This window comes from Capricornis sumatraensis, chromosome 9, assembly GCF_032405125.1.
Source record: "Capricornis sumatraensis isolate serow.1 chromosome 9, serow.2, whole genome shotgun sequence".
Classification (NCBI taxonomy): domain Eukaryota; kingdom Metazoa; phylum Chordata; class Mammalia; order Artiodactyla; family Bovidae; genus Capricornis; species Capricornis sumatraensis.
The window spans coordinates 44,201,288-44,221,507 of record NC_091077.1 but is presented as its reverse complement, the minus strand read 5'-3'; the positions used below and the strand labels follow the sequence as shown (position 1 = coordinate 44,221,507).

The window sequence follows — 20,220 nt, the reverse complement described above, 5'->3', positions numbered from 1 at the left end:
GAACTGAACTGAACTGAGGAACTAAGATCCTACATGCCTGGAAGCAACTAAGTCAGAACTTTGCGACTATTGAGCCCTAGTGCTGCAACTAGAAAGTCTGTGTACTGCCACGAAAGATCCTATATGATGCAACTATCACCCAATGCAGTCTAATTAATTAATTGAAAAAGTATGTATGTTTCAAACACCGTGCATTTAAGGGAATACATTTCCATGATCTGATACTAAATGCTAACATATCCTTAAATAATTAATATTTGTATAATTTTTTTCTAGTTGACAAAGCAGTTTTACCTGTATAACCTTCTAACATCACTATGAAATTAATACAAATATGATTATGTATGTAACACAAGTAATTAACATATATGTACACTTCATAGTTTGCTAAAGTCACTCTTTTTAATCATTGTATTTCTTTAGTTTTGTCTGTGCTGGATCTTCATTGCCGTGCATGAGCTTTCTCTCGTTGCAGCGAGCAGGGGCTTCTCTTGTTGCAGGGCACAGGCTCTACGGCACTCGGGCTTCAGCAGTCGGGGCAAACAGTCTCCATAGTTGCAGCTCCTAGGTTCTAGAGCACAGGCTCAATAGTTGCAGCACATGGGCTTAGCTGCTCTGCTGTCTGTGGAATCTTCTCCCATCAGGGATCAAACACGTGTCTCCTGCCTTGGCATGTGGATTCTTTACCACTGAGCCACCAGGGAAGCCCCAGTCTTTTTCAACTGATAGTCAATCTTGTTCAAATTATTCCTTTAAACTTTGCCATCCAGACTACTTCTGGTTTCTGAAAACTACAGTGGGGCTTCCCTGGTGACTCAGACTGTAAAGAATCTGCCTGTAATAAGGGAGATCTGGGTTTGATCCCTGGGTTGGGAAGATCCCCTGGAGAAGGGAATGGTTACCTAGTCTAGTATTCTTGTCTGGAGAATTTCATGAACAGAGGAGCCTGGTGGGCTACAATTCATAAGGTCCCAAAAGAGTCAGACGCGACTAAGCAATTAACTTTATTCGTTCATGTATATAAAAATGGATTTGTATATAAAGATGGATAGATAGATCCCTCATTCTACAATGTTCTTCCCAGCTTCTCCAAGCAATATAAGTGGACTCGTCCTTCAGAACCCTTGTTCAGATTAGTCAGTTGGCCTCATTCCTCTCCCTCAAACTATAGACTATGCAGGAAACACAACACACCAGGCCCCAACCCACTACTGCCCGAAAAGCAGCGCCAGAGCCTAGCCAGGACCACTGGCTCCGCCCACGCCTACGCCCTTCAGGGTTCGAAGTCCCCGCCCACTTCGAGGAGTTTCCCAAAACCCAGCGCGGCCGTCGCCAGCCGCGCTAAGATGGCGACTCCCATGCATCGTCTCATAGCCCGGAGACAAGCGTAAGTTAGGACCGGAGTTGGGCGGCGGGGCGGGCTGGGGGCGGAGAGAAGCGCGTCAGCGGGCTATTGAGCGGTGCCGGGAAGCGGGGTTGGTGTCGGATCCTCAGCTTGGCCTGGCGGAGGGTGGCCTTTTTTCTTACAAGTCGCCTGCCCACAAGGGGCTCGGGCCGGGGCGAGAAGTTTGATGTCTGTGCACTAGCGATTTCGTGGAAGACGGCTGCGTAAGGCCACTGGGCGGGACCTAGGGGTGACTGAAGAGAGTCTCGCGTTTGGTTCCCGCGAAGGGGACGTCCAGGAATTGGTTACTAAGTGATTTATGCCGATTTGCCCAACCCAGCCGGTGGGCAGCGGTGGGCGCACCCCACGAGTGACCAGGCGAAGCTTGTAGCCCGCATCCAACACCCCTTACTCTCGCCGACGTAAACCTTCAGCTTCCTGTTCAACCTCCAGGCCAGCTGGCTTTTCCTGCCCCATTGTAATCGCCTTACTTAGGAACAGCCTGACTTTTCTCCCAAGCTATCTTCTCACATTCTGCCATTCATTCTCTAAGAGATACTTTGGGTATAAGAAAGTGTTCAAGACAGAATACTTGCTTTCAGGAAGCTTACATTCTGTTGGTGGAAAGAGTCGATAAACTAAATATTTTAAGTAAATGCAGTTGGATAGTAAGAGCTTTGAAGGAAGTGAGATGGTGGGAAAAGAGAACGGTCCAGGTTAGGTTGGTTGGACTGGAAAGGCATCTCTGAAGAGGTGGGGTTTGAACAGAGATGGAGAGTGTGAGAAAGGAGTCAGTCGTGAGAGGATTGGGGGAAAGAGCATCCAGAACAGCATAATTAATTTGAGACAGGAGAGAACTTAGTTTCTAAGAACTGAAAGATGTCCATTGTGGCGGCTAATGAGCGAGAGAAAGGCACAAGAGTGTGAACAGATAATGCAGGAGTTCGTGTCATATGCCCCTTTCTTGTACAGCCTTTTTTTTTCTTCTACCAATCTGCACACCCAACCAACATTCACCACTTATTCACTCTCAGCCTTTCATGCCATCACTGTTTGCCTGTTTATAATACATCACTCAGTCTGCTGCAGTGTGTATATTTGTATTCCTTTTTGTATTTATAGTTTTTTTTATTCTAAGAGTCCTGATCCTTTTCTTCAGTCTTTGATCAGACTCTGCCCCTCATGCTGGATGAAAAGAGTTCCTTGATCATAAAGATAAAGACTTATAGAATCAGTGTGAAGTAGTAGTATGCTTGGTGAAGGAAGAAGGCTTTTCCAAGATGGTTCTGAGATCTAGAATGAAGTAACAGTTCTACTTAAATAGATATCCACTTAAATGGTGTTACCAGGGTCTAATGTCTCTCAGATTTGCTCTTTTGGATGTTGGTTCCATACTTGGATAGATGACTCCTTTGGTCCTAAAATGGCTGCAGTATCTAGAGTCCTTTATATCCTGTCAGCTTCAAGCTGATAGCATCTCATTGTCTAGATTGGATTACATTCCCTACCCTAAACCATGTCTATGGGAATAGGAAGTTCTGATTAATTTGGATCTCATTCTCTTCCCTTGTGGCTCAGCTGGTAAAGAATCCGCCTGCAACACAGGAGACCCCAGTTCGATTCCTGGGTTCAGAAGATCCCCTGGAGAAGGGAAAGGCTACCCACTCCAGTATTTTGGCCTGGAGAATTCCATGGACTGTATAGTCTATGGGGTCCCAAGGAGTGGGACACGATTGAGAGACTTTCACTTTCATTTTCTCTTCCCAGCATAATTGAATGGGTCTTTGTAAACAGTGGGTGGATAGGTCAGAGGAGGTGATGATGGCTAGATTGACTAAATCAAACAGTGTCCACTTTTGAAAGTAAAACTTTTAATGCTTTTAGCATAAGTTTTAGAGTATCACAGAGTTAAACAAATGTTCCATTTCTTCAGTATGCTTGTATTCGGTACATGAGCTACCTAGAAGTAAAAAACAAAGCTTTAGGAGCTTCTGGTCTCAACTGGGAGGAAAACATGGTGTGTAGCAAAACCTGTTATGGTTTAAAGGCTGTCAGGACAACTCCCAGGGAGTTGGAGACCGAGGGCCATTAGAGGCAAGGAAAGTGCAGGAAAATTTGGGGAATATTTTGGGAGAGAAAGAAAGTAAAAGAGGAGCTTTTGCTTTTTATTTTATATTCATCAAAATGATTTGTTTATAAAGAGCAGATAGCGCTTCCATAAGAACAATTTTTGAGCTACAAGTTATGAGAAGTGAGAAAGTACTATTGACATTGTTTTTAAAAGTTTTTGGACCAAAGGAGGAAAGGGGGAAAATTTGAACTTCCCATTCAGCAGATCTTTTAGGAACTTAACTCTGAATCAGATTTAACTCAAACACAATTGTATGCAGAATGACAAGAGTAGAACTGAGGCCCAGGAGACCAGAGGAGTGGGTATTAGAGCCCTAAGCCACTCTGAATGTGTTTAAGGCACTTGACCCAGGTGATTTGGTCCCCAACATAACAGAAAATTTCCAAGTGAAATGGCTGTAGTGCTGCTGGTAATCTGAGGACTTCTGGCCAACAGGAGTGACGCTAAAGGACTAGAAGTAGGCAAATGTTTTGATTTTCAAAGTGAGAAGGGTAGATTCCACAAACTAGACTTGTGAATTTGATATCCATTCCAGGCAAAATTCTGGCTGGATATATTAAATCTGTTCAGAAGTAAAAGCCAAGTTCATCAGGTATCAAATCATTAGAGATTGATACCCTTATTGCCTTTCTTAGGTATTTGGATTTCAATGAGGCATCTTGGAAGGTCTCTCACAGTATCCTTGTGAACAAAGCAGAACTATTAGGTACATTAGTTGAACATCATGAACTGAGAGTATTGTTTAACGGGTTTAAGTAAATATACATGGTGGCCTCAGTGTGGTACTGTTTGATCTTGTCAACAATTTTTATAAATGACTTGGATGAAGACACATGTGCATGTTTATCAAACCTGCAGTTAACACAAAGCTAAGGGTGACTAATACAATGGATAACAAGATCCCAATCCAGAAAGGTCTTGACAGATGAACTCTACATTGAGTCTAACGAGAAAAAATTTAACAAGTGTAAAATTAAGTATTGTAGTGTTTTTTTACTGCAATTTCCAATTGTTCATTGCTAGTATATTGACTTTTGTATACTGACCTTATATCCTATGACCTTATTAAACTCATTTATTTGTTTAATAATAAATGGAACTCTTAGGGATCCTCTAGATACATAACCATTATTGATATTATATTTTTTGTTTATTTGATATGTACATTTTTTAAGATTTTTGTTGCATATTACCACATAGCCCTTCAGAAAGTTTCTGCAACTTACATACCAGCATTTAAAAATGTATGTTTTACTATATTCAGAGTGCCAATTCTCCACCTTTGCCAACCATAGACTTAAAATTTTGCCAGTCTGGCAGACATGTCTTAATATTTCAGGTATCAAAGAAGGTTGTTTCACATAAAAAGGCTGTACTGTTTAAAACACTTCCTTAAACCTTAGCTTAGGCTATAGAAAAGGAATGTTATTAAATAGGGTATTCATTCGAAAAGAAATGCTTGCTGGTCTTGTTTATTTTGAAATTATAGGTCTGTCTCTGCATTCTATATAGAAGATATAAGTATTTTTAAGATTAGTTAGTAAATGTTTATCTATTTACTTATTTTTAGCTGTGCCTCATGGCATGTGGGATGTTAACTCCCTGACCAGAGATCGAGTCTGTGCCCTCTGTCGCGGAAGCTTGGAGTTTACACCACTGAACCATCAGCGAAGTCTCTAGTTAATGTTTAGAACATCATAGGTGGGCTTCAGATATTAGTGAATGTTCTGTTTGTAACAACAAAAAACAAACTCCACAGTGCTGGCCAATAATATTTTTAATAGCTGACATCCCAGGCTATAAATTTCTTACAATATCGGGAAAACAGATTGTAAGTTGGAGAAGAAGACTTTATTTCCTTGATTCTGAAAGGCTTCCATCCTCCTCCATAATTTCATTATTAGGAAATATTGTGAAAGACTTTGAAATGGATTAAAAAAAAAAATTACTGGCTGAGTTGTCTAATCCCCTATCCTGGCTATATGACCCGGTCAGGACCTGTGCCTCATTGTCTTTGACCTATTTTAAAACTCAGTAAATTGTGGAAAAATTGAAGAGAAGATTCTTACCCATGCAAAGCAATACAACTGATTGTTGCCCTGTGGCTGTTGACCAGTTTTTAACTATTAGTAAATTTGTTTCCTGCATTCCTGATTGCCCATATATGTGTGTTGTTTGGATACTGTTCTAAACCAGTTCCAACATCTTACTGGTTCCCTTATTAATTAATGATTAAATAAAATCTTTGACATGTGTTCATTATATATTTGTATTAGAGTCATGATTTTACATTTTTTACTAATTATCCTTTAATGTTTTTGATTTTATCATTTCTGGCATGCATATTATAATAGTTGTTGTTTAGTCGCTAAGTTATGTCCAGCTCCTTTGTGACCCCCATAGACTGTAGCCTACAAGGCTCCTCTGTCCATGGGATTTCCCAGGCAAGAAATACTGGAGTAGGTTACCATTTCCTTCTCCAGGGGGTCTTCCCAACGCAGGAGTTGAACCCGTGTCTCTTGCTTGGCAGGTGGATTCTTTACCACTGAGCCACCTGGGAAGCCCTGCATTACAATGGGTGTGCTAAGTCGCTTCAGTCATATCCAACTCTTTGCCACCATATGGACTGAAGGCTGTCAGGCTCCTCTGTCCGTGGGATTCTCCAGTCAAGAATACTGGAGTGGGTTTCCATGCCCTACTCCAGGGGATCTTTCCAACCCGAGGATCAAACCTATAATGTTCTTTTTTTTTTACCTGAAAAGTGGGCAACTTAATATTAAGTCCATAAAGTCTTTTATTATAGAAAGCCTTAACAATTTGCTGTACCATTACATATTGAGATAAACTCTGAAGTTATAGTCATGGTACTGGCAGTTGTTTATGGAAATTTATGAACTATTACTAGGCGAAAAGCTGACTCTTCTTTATTACCTTTTAATACTACTGCTGGGTCTTAGTTCCATACTTGAAACATTAATTTTTCACATTAGGATTGGCTTATTTTTGGACAAGTGCTAAAAATAAGTTTTTAAAATTTATTTATTTATTTATTTTTGGCTTCACTGGGTCTTCTTTGCGGCATGTGGACTTTCTCTAGTTGCACTGAGCAGGAACTGCTCTCTAGTTGTACATGGGCTTCTTATTGTGGTGGCTTCTCTTGTTGCAGAGCATGGGCTCTACGGCACTTGGCCTTCAGTAGTTGTGGTGTGTGGGCTCAGTAGTTGCAGCTCCAGGGCTTAGTTGTCCCAAGACATGTGGATCTTCCCTGACCAGGATCAAACTGTGGGTCCCCTGCATTGGTAGGCAGATTCTTAATCACTGGACCACCAGGGAAGTCCAAAATAAATTATTGTCAAAATTACAGAAGCTGGCCCACAATGTGGCAATTAATTAATGAAAAGCATACTATAAACAATATATGTTCCCTGAAACCCTTGCCTACTTTAACAGTCATTCATTTTACAAATATTTACTGAACAGCAATTACGTGTCCTCCAGGGATAAAAAGGTGACTGCTCTATGTCGAAATTGGAAGTCCAGCATCTCATCATGCACCCATGTTTGAGGAATTGCCAAGTGTCATTAGTCCACATAGTTGATTAGCCTAATGTGTAGGCTGATAGTCACAGCTCCCATTTGTGTATTACTTTATGCCAGATTCCTTGTTGCTTGCTATACAAACATCCCAGTTTGTAGAATGAGGATATTGTTCTCAAACTCATTGGAGTGTCATGGGGATTAGATGTATTTATGCGTAAGTAGTATTTAGCTAAATTCCTGACATACAGTAAGTATAAAACATGGCTATGGTCTTGTCTAATTCTCACAATGATCTAGTGAAGTAGATATTGTCCCATTTTTTAGAATAAGAAACTGAAGTTCAAAAATCAGCTTTCTAAAGAGCCTAAAACTATGTAGTGAAAGAGCCAAGATTTTTAAAAAATTTTATTATGACCTATAACATGATCTACAAAAAAGTTCAGATGACATAAATAGTCCTTAATAAATAGTTATGAAAAGAACATCCCAAGCTACAGTAATAAAGACAGTACTGGCACAAAAACTGAACTGTATTTCAGTGGAACAAGATAGAAAGCCCAGAGATAAACCCATGCACCTATGGACACCTGTTTGACAGAGGAGGCAAGAATATACAATGGAGAAAAAACAGTCTCTTCCATAAGTGGTGCTGGGAAAACTGGACAGCTACATGTAAAAGAATGAAATTAGAGCATTTCCTAACACCAAACACAAAAATAAACTCAAAATGGATTAAAGGCCAGAAACTATAACACTCTTAGAGGAAAGCATAGACAAAACACTCTGATGTAAATCACAGCAATATCCTCTTTGACCCACCTCCTAGAGTAATGGAAATAAAAACAAAAATAAACAAGTGGGACCTAATTAAACTTAAAACCTTTTGCACAGCAAAGAAAGCTATAAACGAGATGAAAAGACAACCCTTAGAATGGCAGGTAATTGCAAATGAAACAACTGACAAAAGATTAATCTCCAAAATATACAGTTCATGTAGCTCAATACCAGAAAAACAAACAACCCAATCAAAAAGTGGGAGGAAGACCTAAACAGTCATTTCTTCAAAGAGAAGTTTACTGATCCTAATATAAAACCTTTCTACACTCACTTATGAAAAAGCTGGCTTAAAACTCAACATTCAGAAAACTAAGATCATGGCATCCGGTCCCATCACTTCATGGCAAATAGATGGGGAAACAACAGAAACAGTAAGAGACTTTATTTAGGGGGGCTCCAAAATGACTGCAGATGGTGACTGCAGCCGTGAAATTAAAAGACACTTGCTCCTTGGAAGAAAAGCTATGACTAACCTAGACAGCATATTAAAAAGCAGAGACATTACCAACAAAGGTCCATCTAGTCAAAGCTATGGTTTTCCCAGTAGTCATGTATGGATGTGAGAGTTGGACTATAAAGAAAGCTGAGCTACGAAGAACTGATGCTTTTGAACTGTGGTGGTGGAGAAGACTTTTGAGAGTCCCTTGGACTGCAAGGAGATCCAAGCAGTCAATCTTAAAGGAAGTCAGCCCTGAATACTCATTGGAAGGACTGATGTTGAAGCTGAAATTCCAATACTTTGGCCACCTGATTGGAAAAGCTGACTCATTGGAAAAGACCCTGATGCTGGGAAAGATTGAAGGCGGGAGGAGAAGGGGAGTACAGAGGATGACATGGTTGGATGGCATCACCAACTCAATGGACTTGAGTTTGAATAGGCTCCAGGAGTTAGTGATGGACAGACAGGGAAGCCTGGCAAGCTGCAGTCCATGGGGTTGCAAAGAGTCGGACATGGCTGAGTGACTGAACTGAATTGAAACTCACTTATGAATTCTAATTATTAAAACAATATTTGTGGACTTCCATGGCAGTCAGTGGTTAGGACTCTACACTCCCAATGCAAGGGGCACAGGTTTCAATCCTAGGTTGGGAAACTAAGATCCCACATGCCACACAGCGTGGCCGAAGAGTAAAATAAAAATTTATCTAGAGTCTTTTGGATTTGCAATGCACATGATACATTATCAGTAAGGAATGACAGTTTTATTTCTTCCTTTCCAATTCTTTATCTGTTTTTCTCCACTTGTCTATCTTAACTCAATCTCAGGGATTGAGATTTTTCTTAGTCTCCTAGGTGACTAGAAGCTGGGCAGCACTTCATACACCATTGCTTTATTCCTAGGGTAAAGATCTTCAGAGTCCTAACTCTGAATGCATAATTTGTCTCCCTTGCTTGTTATAAATGATGCTTGCTTACCCTCCCAAGTTGGGAAAAGCCCCCAGGACAAGAGTTTAGTTAAATGTAGAGCTGACCACTCTGAGTTTCCCTCCTCTTCCATATCTTGGCTTGGTGATTCTTTAACCTCTTTGTTAGTTCTCTGATCCTTGAGCAGATTAAAAATGTTTTGGCTATCTTTTCTAATTCTAAGCTGAAGAGTTGATCTGAATTACCTAGTCTGCCCTTACTGGAATGGAATTGAGGAAACAAGATTTGAACTCAGTTCTGTCTAAGGTCCAAGCTCTTCAGATCAGTTCAGTCGCTCAGTTGTGTCCGACTCTTTGCAACCCCATGAATTGGAGCACACCAGGCTTCCCTGTCCGTCACCAACTCCCGGAGTTCACTCAAACTCACGTCCATCGAGTCGGTGATGCCATCCAACCATCTCATCCTCTGTCGTCCCCTTCTCCTCCTGCCCCCAATCCCTCCCAGAATCAGAGTCTTTTCCAATGAGTCAGCTCTTTGCATGAGGTGGCCAAAGTACTGGAGTTTCAGCTTTAGAATCATTCCTTCCAAAGAACACCCAGGACTGATCTCCTTTAGGATGGACTGGTTGGATCTCCTTGCAGTCCAAGGGACGCTCAAGAGTCTTCTCGAACACCACAGTTCAAAAGCATCAATTCTTTGGCGCTCAGCTTTCTTCACAGTCCAAATCTCACATCCATGCGTGACTGCTGGAAAAACCATAGCCTTGACTAGATGGATCTTTGTTGGCAAAGTAATGTCTCTGCTTTTGAATATGCTATCTAGGTTGGTCATAACTTTCCTTCCAAGGAGTAAGCGTCTTTTAATTTCATGGCTGCAATCACCATCTGCAGAGATTTTGGAGCCCCCAAAAATAAAGTCCGACACTGTTTCCACTGTTTCCCCATCTATTTCCCATGAAATGATGGGACCAGATGCCGTAATCTTAGTTTTCTGAATGTTGAGCTTTAAGCCAACTTTTTCACTCTCCTCTTTCACTTTCATCAAGAGGCTGTTTAGTTCCTCTTCACTTTCTGCCATAAGGGTGGTGTCATCTGCATATCTGAGGTTATTGATATTTCTCCCAGCAATCTTGTTTCCAGCTTGTGCTTCTTCCAGCCCTTAACCACTTACTGTATTGCCTAGTGATTAAATCTAACAAATGCTTGTATTGTTTATGTTTCTCACAGCAGAAAATGTCAAGTCAAAAATTTAAGGCCTGTATTCTTATTTTTTATCCTGTAGTGAAGCAAATAAGCAACATGTAAGATGTCAGAAATGCTTGGAATTTGGACATTGGACTTATGAATGCACAGGAAAAAGAAAGTACCTACACAGGCCTTCAAGAACAGCAGAACTAAAGAAAGCTTTAAAAGAAAAAGAAAACAGATTATTATTACAACAAAGGTAAGGTTACATATGGTGTCCAAAGGAATATTTTATTTTTATTTATAAAATTTATTAAGGGACTAAATATCTTATGATGGTTATCCAGATTTAAATTAAAAATACTAGTTAAAGTTTAATGAGTATTACTGGTGCAAGGCACCATGCTAAGCTCTTTACAAGACCCAGCACAACCAAAATAAATAAAATTATTTTTAAAAACGTATTTCAAAAAGTGTATTTTAATAATACCTCATTATATGACTTGTGGAATTTATTTAGCATGGGAAGAATTCAAAGAACTAAGTGACATTGCTATACCGTCTACCTGTTCAGGTTAACAAACTTTCTCAGGGTTAAATCTGTAAAAATTAAATATAGGAATTAACTTGATACTGAATTCTGTCATAGTTAAGCAGTAAGATCGATGGATACAAAAACTAGAAAAAAAAAAATTGATGTCTTTAAAAGATATAGTTCCAGTAGAATACTTTATGTATGTGTGTGTGTTAGTTGCTCAGTCATGTCCAACTCTTTGTGATCCCATCAACTGTAGCCTCTTCTGTCCATATAATTCTCCAAGTAAGAATACTGGAGTAGGTAGCCATTCCATAATAGTTACTAAAATTTATAATATATTTTACATTGTTTTAATCAATTTGCATAGTAGTAGTGATTATGGTAATTCAACTCAGAGTTTTTAAGCACTTTTAAAACTTTATGATCATATGTAATTAAAAGATAAAATTTCAAGTTATGTTATATCTGTGTTTTTATTGCAGAGAAATATAAGTGGTCACTAAAATTTTCAGGCATAAAAATATATTAGGATACATTCTGTGGGGGAAGGAAAATAAAAAGGTTCAAAGATGAAAAAGGATAATGTAAAAGTACCAATTGTTAAAGATAAACTTGTTCATATTTTTAAAAATTAATTATGATAGGTATCAAATTTTGTGATAGTTACAATTATCAAAATGATATAACAATTTTCTTTTTTAAATGTCAATATTTTATATATAATGTGCCAGAGTTTATACCCTCTGCAAATATTGAAACTTAGGATAGAAAAAAGATGAGGAGAAAAACATAATTTTAAAAAATTCATTTATTAGAAATGTAAGCAAAAAATGATAAGAGTTATGGATAATTTCATTTCAACAACTACTTTTGTTTTTCTAGTTGTATTACATGAGTATTTTGATCTTAAAAAATACATACAACTACATGAATTTTAGTTTTGGCTCTGTTACGTAGACTGCTGATTATTTTGATTCAGTGATAAAATTATGGAAGTGTATGAATTTTAATGACCTTGAATTCTTGTGGTGTGACTTAACAAATGTACTTCTACCAATTAAATAAATTGCAAAAATGAAAATTCTTCAGTAATAAAACAACTTTACATAAATACGTATTTATATTTGAAGATCTGGGAAATAAGGGTAGAAGCATTATCTAGGATATGCAGAGAAGTTCAGAATATAAAAATGTTAAATTTATAGGACAGTGTAGAGTAATTGAAGTAATTCTGTAATTTGAAACCCTGATTTAGTAGACATGTTGTTTGGCAGCTATATAGCAGCAAGCCATTTGTGTATTTAAAATCACCAGGCTTTTTTCTTTATAAATAATGCGGGAGCATAATCTTAAAGTATTAAGTCTCTGGTTTTAAAACTGAACATTTGGAGGACATGCAGAAAAATAAATGGTTTGGAAGGTTTTTTTGTTTGTTTTTTAAATTTTTTTGCCTGTGCCTAGTGGCGTGTGGGATCTTAGTTCCCTGGCAAAGAATAGAACCCACACCCCCTGCAGTGGAAGCAGAGTCTTAACTACTAGACCACCAGGGATGTCTCAAGAAATGAGGCTTTTAAATTTTTATTGGAGTATAGTTGATTTGGGCTTCCCTGGTAGCTCACAGTGGTAAAGAATCTGCCTTCCAATATAGGAGACTTGAGTTTGATCCCTGGGTTGGGACGATCCTCTGCAGAAGGAAATGGCAATCCACTCCAGTATTCTTGCCTGGGAAATCCCATGGACAGAGGAGCCTGGTGGGCTACAGTCCATGGGATCGCAAAAGAGTCAGACAGGACTTAGTGGCAAAGAACAACAATTGTTGATTTACAGTGTTGTGTTAGTTTTAAGTGTACACCAAAATGAATCATTTAAGAAAAAATTTTTTAATTAACAGTTGCTTTTCTTTTTATATAAAATGACCACTTATAATACCATTCTAGAAAACCAAATTATAAATTACACTTGTTCTGCTATTATTTGCTTTGTTCTGTTGTTCACTAAGTAGTTGATTTAGCTGTGTCAACCTAAGTTCACAATTAAAAAAGAAGCAAATTAGTGTGTGCTCATCTTAACTATTAACTCACCTGACTTCTAAAATACAGTTGATAGCATCTGTCTTAAGAGCTAGTTAATTTAACTGCATGTACCACACATGTGCTCAGTTGTGTCTGATTCTTTGCTACCCTATGGCCAGTAGCCCACCAGGCTCCTCTGTTCATGGGATTTTTCAAGCAAGAATACTGGAGTGGGTTGCTATTTCTTCCTCTAGCGGATCTTCCCAACCCAGGGACTGAACCCACATCTCTGTGTCTCCTGCATTGGCATGCAGATTCTTTACCACTAAGCCACCTGAGTAGCTCATGCAGGTACCATATACACCTGCGGTAGGAAACTTTTCTCTTGGTTATAATAAGAAACACTGGACTCTCAGTACATGTTACAAAAGACAAAGTGTTTCTTTAATGTAAAACAGTTTTGGGGATATCGGAAGGGTTTGTCTGAGCTGTTTATAATCACTTTATTAACAAGAGCTCCTCCCCCTTTCCCTGTTGCTTATCAGCATTGGAGAAGCTAATGTAGAAAGAAAGACCAAGAAGAAAAGGTATGTGTGGCTTTAATATTACATAGGTAATATATAATAATAGTTGGAGGGATAGGGTGGTTGATTTTAAAATAATAGTTACAAGACTTGGATCTGAAGTCTCTCGTTTGCGATTCATGATTAAACATCGTCCTGTTTTCTGATACCTTCCTCTGTTTACTTGTCTGGAGTTTCTTCCTTTGTTTCTCCTTTTTCTCCAACTTTCCAGGGTCCTTATACCTGGAAACAGTAAGTGATTTCTCTTGTCTTAGGTTAAAAAATGTTATTAGAAATTATTGGTAAGAAAGTATTGGCCAGCTGTATCTTGTCTAAAGTAGTTAAGGTTATGAAACAGTTACCACTGTACAGGAGGTTTAAATAAACCCAATTGTTAAACTGCAACTGTATTCTAACATTCACTCTGAAGCACAATACAGTATGTTCACTTTTCTCAAATTCCATCCAAGAGATTTAAAGACCTTCTGGTTGGAGTGAAAGGGTGGGCACGTTAGGATTACTAACAGTTAGGCAATCCATAAAGCATCAAATCTAGTGATACAATACTGGTAAAGCTTCAGTATACGTGTATATATATACATAACACTCAAGTGTAATTGCTTTTAAACATTCTATTGAATGTCAGCTTCTCATGCATATAATTGTCTAATAGGTCTAAGAGTGTAACCAGTTCCAGTAGCAATAGCAGCGACAGTTCAGCCAGTGATTCTTCATCAGAGAGTGAAGAGACATCTACCTCATCTTCCTCAGAGGACAGTGACTCTGATGAAAGTTCCTCCAGTTCATCATCTTCCGCCTCCTCCACAAGCTCCTCCTCATCCTCTGATTCAGACTCAGATTCCAGCTCTTCCAGTAGTAGCAGCACCAGCACAGATAGTAGTTCTGACGATGAACCACCAAAGAAGAAGAAAAAAAAATAGAATTGCTCCATCCATTGGACTAATGGACTGAAAACAGTAATGTGATTCTCAGAAGGGAATTCAGAATGTGTTATGGCCAAATAGATTAACTGGCCAACATTTCTAGAGTTCGGAAGTTTCTAAATGTTTTACATTATAAGAGCATAAAAAGTATTAATAATGGATTATATATATATATATAAAGACTTTTTTTATTTGAGGGGTGAACCTTGTTTTTCTTTTTTATCTTTAAAATATATCTCTAAAATTAATCAAAGCTGAAATCTAGTAAATCTGTTTTTGTGATGAAACCTATCTTTCCTCCCTATGAAATAAATGCCATACTCTGTTCCATGTTAGTGCTGTGTATCAGACATTTTTCAGGATAAAGGATCATAATATCTGGCAGTGAATTTATAATGCTTTTGGCTGTATGTTATTATGTAAGATTTAATACATTAGAAGCTTAGGAGTTTTCCTACTGTTACTAATGTGCTCTATTTTTGTGTTTATGTTCAGAAAGTTGTTCTGACTTCTTGTCCTAAATGAAAAGTTCAAGAAACCTATTAATAAATTTATACCTTTTGGATGGTACAAGTTTCAGGTTACTGTGTTTTATCATTCATTTTCTTCTTGTTCTTAGGGTTACCCTTTTCTGAGGAAAATTATTTTAGAGGAACTTAAAAAGAACAAAAATTCTGAACCTACCTAGGAGTCTAGTCTTTGGTGCCTTTGGATAAATTCAATGTGTCAGAAAAGAAAGCAGTCATTTAAAAAGCTAGCTTATGTAAAAGGGATATAAATACTTTTGTGTGTCAATATGCTATAAAAGATACCATTCAAAGGGGTAGGAGGAAGAGATGTAATTTTTACAGAAAATTAGAGTGATGTTGGCTGCCTTTTACTAAATTTTTTTAGATTGTTTTCATAAAGATTGCCTTTTACCATTTTGCAATTGTGGTATGACTGTTTATATGGTAACTCATCATATATGAGTCTACTGCATAAATATGAGTGACTTGGATTAATCTAGTGTGTTTATATAGCATATACACATTTGAAATCTAGCATGAAAGTTTAAAAAGAAATACTGCCAAGTATTTCTTAAAAAGTAAAATACTCTGTCATGATGAAATTATTTGATTTAACATCACATTATTTTGTGATGTGTTTTGAACTTTTTGGAAAGAGGTATTGTTTGTAGAAAAATCTTGATTTAGGTTAAATATAGGTTTTTAAAACTACAGATGTTGTCTTTTTATATTTTTATGAAAAAGCAGCAGAAAATTACTTTTGAAGAAAATGAACTTCTATTTAAATGTTTAAATATATGTATGTTGTCAGTTTAAAGATCTGTAACTACCTGTTTTACAGAATCATCTGCTTTCAGTGATTATAAATACTCTCAAAATATCATTTTTAAGGCTCTATACAGAATGTGTCAGTTGACAGGCAGATTTCATAAACTACTAATGAAATGCAGTTTACAATGTTTGTAATCTCTGTGAAGGCAATTTTAGCAGTGAAAAAACTTGGAAGGGAAACATGTACATAGGTTATATCACTTGCAATCAAATAAAACTCAATTTGTGCTGATGAGCTTAAGCTTCTTTAATGTCTCTGCTATTTTTCTTAATGCCACTTCTTATCCATTTAGATGGTAAGAACATTTAAATTCTAATTATTTTTACTATTACAACTATTCAAAGGGATACCTGGAAAAGTACAGAGGTCAAGATCCTTACTCTAGTTACACAGTTTACTCAAAAAAGCAGACTGAATGGCACAGTTGAGGGTAACTTCCAAAGAATTTACCCAATCCTGCCTAAAAGCAGAACTCTGGAAGTTGAATCCCTGGCGAATGTAATAAATGTATTATTTCTCAGAACCATATCAAAAGGAGTCATAATCAGATCATAGGTTTTTACTCCTCAAACGTTTGTTAGTATGACTGTACAATATAGTAAATTTGTCTTGGTATTACACCAAAAGTTAGCACTGGAAATGGAAGAAAGTACAGAGAAAGTGTACTTCATAGTCATGATTTTATTTATTTTTTTAACTTGCTAATTTGAACTAACTGTAGGTTTACAGAAAATCTGTAAAATTACAATTTCCATGTATACCTCACCTCACTTACCCTAATGTTAGCATCTTACATAACCATAGTACAATGAGCAGAACCAAGAAATTAGTATTTGATAAAATACTGTAAGTTAAACCAAAAACTACTCACACTTCACCAGTTTTCCCAGTTGTGTTCTATTTCTGTCCCATTCTATTACCCAGAAAATGCATTGTTACTTCTAAATCTACTGTCTCTAAGTTCCTTTGTCTTTCCTTATCTTTCATGCCCTTGTCACTTTTGAAGAGTATTGATCAGTTATTTTGTCTAATGTCCCACAATTTGGATTTGCCAAATGTGTTCTCATGGCTGAACTGACGTTATGCTTTTTAGACTAGCACAGAAATGAAAAATTCCCAATATCGATAAAGTAATTTACTATTGGTGATATTGACCTTGATCACTGGGTTAAGGTGGTTTCATCAGATTTCTCCATTACAAAGACTGTCTTTCTCTTAGTATAGATAACAATAGTTATTACTGTGATGTTTGACAAATGGTAATTTTCCGTTTTCCTCTTTACACTAATTGGAATTATACTATAAGGAAGCACTGCTGCTTCTCTCCCAGTTGTTTAATCGATAGTACTGTGGACTCATCAATGTTTCTTCTGTTCTGTGGGTTAAAATTCAATAATAGTGTTTTTTGGCTCAAATTATCCCACCTTTTACTATTAGAAGCATGCCTTCAGGTTGGCTCCTTTGTTTTTTTTTTTAATCTTCATCTTTTTGTTACTACTTCCTTACTTTTAGAAATCACAAGATGTTCTGGATTCATCTTGTGATCTCCTTGCCCTGTCTTTGAACCAACCACGTTTCCAGTTTTTATCCTGATTTTTAACTGGAGAATGATGTTTAGAATCCATGATCTGGGTGCTGTCTTTGTAGGTTTTTTATGCATTTTGAATAATAGTGTTCTAAGGTGGTAAAGACATGGAGACCTGCCATTAGTAGGAAGAAATTAGGTGTCATCACCTTCAACATTCCTCAGCCTAGCTTTCCTTAATTTCACAGTACTCTTCATGCAGCAAAGTTCTTTGGCAACAAATGGAAGAGACAAAGTCTTTAATTAAAAATTGTCATTGCATCCTCCCTTCCCCTTTATAGTATATCTAAATTGATAATAGGCCAAATATAAATTCAGACCTTGCACTATGGTGCCTTAATTGAAAGGGGTTGCATGGTGTCTGTCCATGGGGTCACATAGAGTCAGACATGGCTTAGTGACTAAACAATGACAACAAATTGAAAGAAGTTGGCCCAAAGGAATATTTCAAATTGTATTTTTATATGCTGTCCTTCAGGCTTTTACATCTTGGTAAAATTATGCCATAAAAAGATGCAGGTGTAGGTGTGGTGGTGGTGGTATGTGTGTGTGAGAGAGAAAGGTACTATGAAAGAGGAAGAGAGAAGGGAAAGCCAGGATGACATCTGGGCTATAGACATTCTCAGATGCATTTTAGGAGAGAGTATGGATGGAAGTTGAGGACCTGGAAATTGCCAATGTCTTTGGAAAGTCTTTTGTATCCTCCCAAGGATACTTGCACATGCTATTCAAGGTTATCAATAATAACCACAAACATCAGTATAACTCCTATTTGGAAGGTACTATACTAGAACATATGAATAACACTTCAACAGTGATTTCCTTGGAGTTCACTATCAGTTGGGGAGACACACACAAAAACACTAAGAGCAAAGGAAAAAAGGCTTTCATTGAAACCATATTTATTACCCTTCCTCCTGACACCTAATAAAATGGTAGAAAAGAAACAGACACAGTGCTCGCTTTGGCAGAACATATACTAAAATTGGAACGATACAGAGATTAGCATGGCCCCTGTGCAAGGATGACACGCAAATTCGTGAAGCGTTCCATATTAAAAAAAAAGAAACAGACACAAAGTATAAACCCATAAGGCAAGGAGAAAAGGAAAGGAGATGAAACATGAGAAACTGCAATTCTTTTGGAAGCTGGAAAAATTGATGGAATCGTGGATCCCTCCTTAAACAACCAAATCATTTTAAGGGCCCAATCATAACCTTACAGTGAAGGAAAGTCAATAAGAAGCAAGCCAATTTATGCCATGAAACTCTGCAAAGGCTCCAAACTCGATGACAGCATACAGTCATCAGCCAAGGTCAGAGAGGGCTCAAGGACAGAAAGTGATGGTAAGTTCATGTAAGAAGCTACACCCCTGTGTACTCCTCTCCCATTTGTGCTGTCTTAGTGGGTCTATGGGGTCGCACAGAGTCGGACACGACTGACACAACTTAGCAGCAGCAGCAGCAGCAGTGGGTTTATGATTATGATTATTATTATTTTTCATTACTTGAATGTGACATTTTGTAAGTAGTAGTAAACACCTGAGTTCAACCTTCTATGATTATGAGTATTATGTTAATTTAAAATTAAGTAAGACACAGTACAAGTTGCCATGTGCTACAAGCGACTCGGGTTATAGATAATAAATTCTATGACGCCACGATGATAAATCCCTAGCACTGGATCTTACTCTCCCAAAAATTCTGGACAAAATCAAGAATGAAAAACCATGCCACTATTGGGTAGTATTTTTACATGAACATTGTGGTGTACATTTAATAAAACAATTCCCTTCCTTAAGAAGTCCTGAGGGTATTCTGAGATTATTTCTGTACTAGGCAAATCCATAGGGTCACTAAACATGTAAGCCAATATAACTAGATATTTATACAAAGAAAATCACCCCTAACTAGTTAGTTGCCTTAAAGAGAATCAGTATGTGGACAAAGGAAAAAAACACTCATTTATGCAAAATTTAACAGCCAGTATTAAGTATCTGTCTTTGTCCTCTGAGGATTAATAGGCTATTAATAAACACTTATAGACATGTGTTAAGCAGTACAAGCTTAAGTCACTAGAGATCTTAGAGTCTTAACCACAGGGAGAGTTTGGTAAAGCCTTCCAAGAGAGCTGTATATGGCTAAGAAAGAGTTGTTGAACCCATGTAAATGTATATATAGATGTGTAATTAATATTCAGATGTATAAAACAGTTATTAAATTGATTGATCTGCTTGTAACAACATATAAATGTTCAAGAAAAAATTGTTTTTTCATGTTTTTAGACTCATTGCTTTAATTTACAGTTAGATTCATTATTTTAGTATCTTTAGCATTAAGATAAAAGAATGAGATATTATTTCAATTTTTTCAGAAGAGAAATGAGGGTCACTCTTGGTGACGTTGGTCCCCAGGGCTTTGACACAGTGACTCCTCCTCATCACTCTTTGCAAGGCCAGAGAGAACACGTCTCCTTACAGCAGATCATATGTTGTGTGATTTTTGTGCAAGCCTAACACAATTATACTAACTTAACACATTAAAGATGAGAGTGGAAAGAAGGTGACAAGTATGAGATATACTGACAAGGCAGAAATTACAGAACTCAGTGATCGGTTGATTTTGTGGTGAAAGAGGTGAACCCAGAAAGGTTTCAAGATCTGTTGTTTGGATGATTGGTAATAAAAGTATTCATTTCATTATAATTATAACAATAGTAGCGTCTACTACCTTGGCAAATATAAACTGACCCTAGAAATTAGAGATAGGTAAAATAATTTTTAACACAATGGAATA

General features: G+C 37.5%; 1 protein-coding gene and 1 non-coding gene across 4 annotated transcripts; both read left to right on the top strand.

Moving 5' to 3' along the window:
* Window positions 1–1,345: 1,345 nt before the first annotated feature.
* ZCCHC10 (zinc finger CCHC-type containing 10) lies at window positions 1,346–14,569 on the top strand. Of its 3 annotated transcripts, XM_068981297.1 has the most exons (4): window positions 1,346–1,387; window positions 10,540–10,701; window positions 13,538–13,579; window positions 14,229–14,569. In XM_068981297.1, exons 1-4 carry the CDS (start codon window positions 1,347–1,349, stop codon window positions 14,494–14,496), a joined length of 513 nt encoding a protein of 170 aa, XP_068837398.1. In that variant the 5' UTR covers window position 1,346; the 3' UTR covers window positions 14,497–14,569. The 3 variants fall into 3 exon arrangements, with proteins under 3 accessions (XP_068837398.1, XP_068837399.1, XP_068837401.1); XM_068981298.1 differs by lacking the exon at window positions 13,538–13,579; XM_068981300.1 differs by lacking the exon at window positions 14,229–14,569 and having other exon boundaries at window positions 13,507–13,552.
* Window positions 14,570–18,380: 3,811 nt separating this feature from the next.
* Window positions 18,381–18,484, top strand: LOC138086757 (U6 spliceosomal RNA). The gene has a single exon (XR_011145452.1). It is a non-coding gene; the product is annotated as a U6 spliceosomal RNA (small nuclear RNA).
* Window positions 18,485–20,220: the final 1,736 nt, after the last annotated feature.

What these genes read in the sequence shown, in the direction of transcription:
- ZCCHC10 (XM_068981297.1), top strand. Translation starts at nt 1,347, where the DNA reads ATGGCGACTCCCATGCATCGTCTCATAGCCCGGAGACAAGC. An exon ending in CTCATAGCCCGGAGACAAGC is followed by an intron (nt 1,388 to 10,539) that starts GTAAGTTAGGAC and finishes TTTATCCTGTAG; the next exon opens with TGAAGCAAATAAGCAACATG. An exon ending in AGAAAGACCAAGAAGAAAAG is followed by an intron (nt 13,580 to 14,228) that starts GTATGTGTGGCT and finishes ATTGTCTAATAG; the next exon opens with GTCTAAGAGTGTAACCAGTT.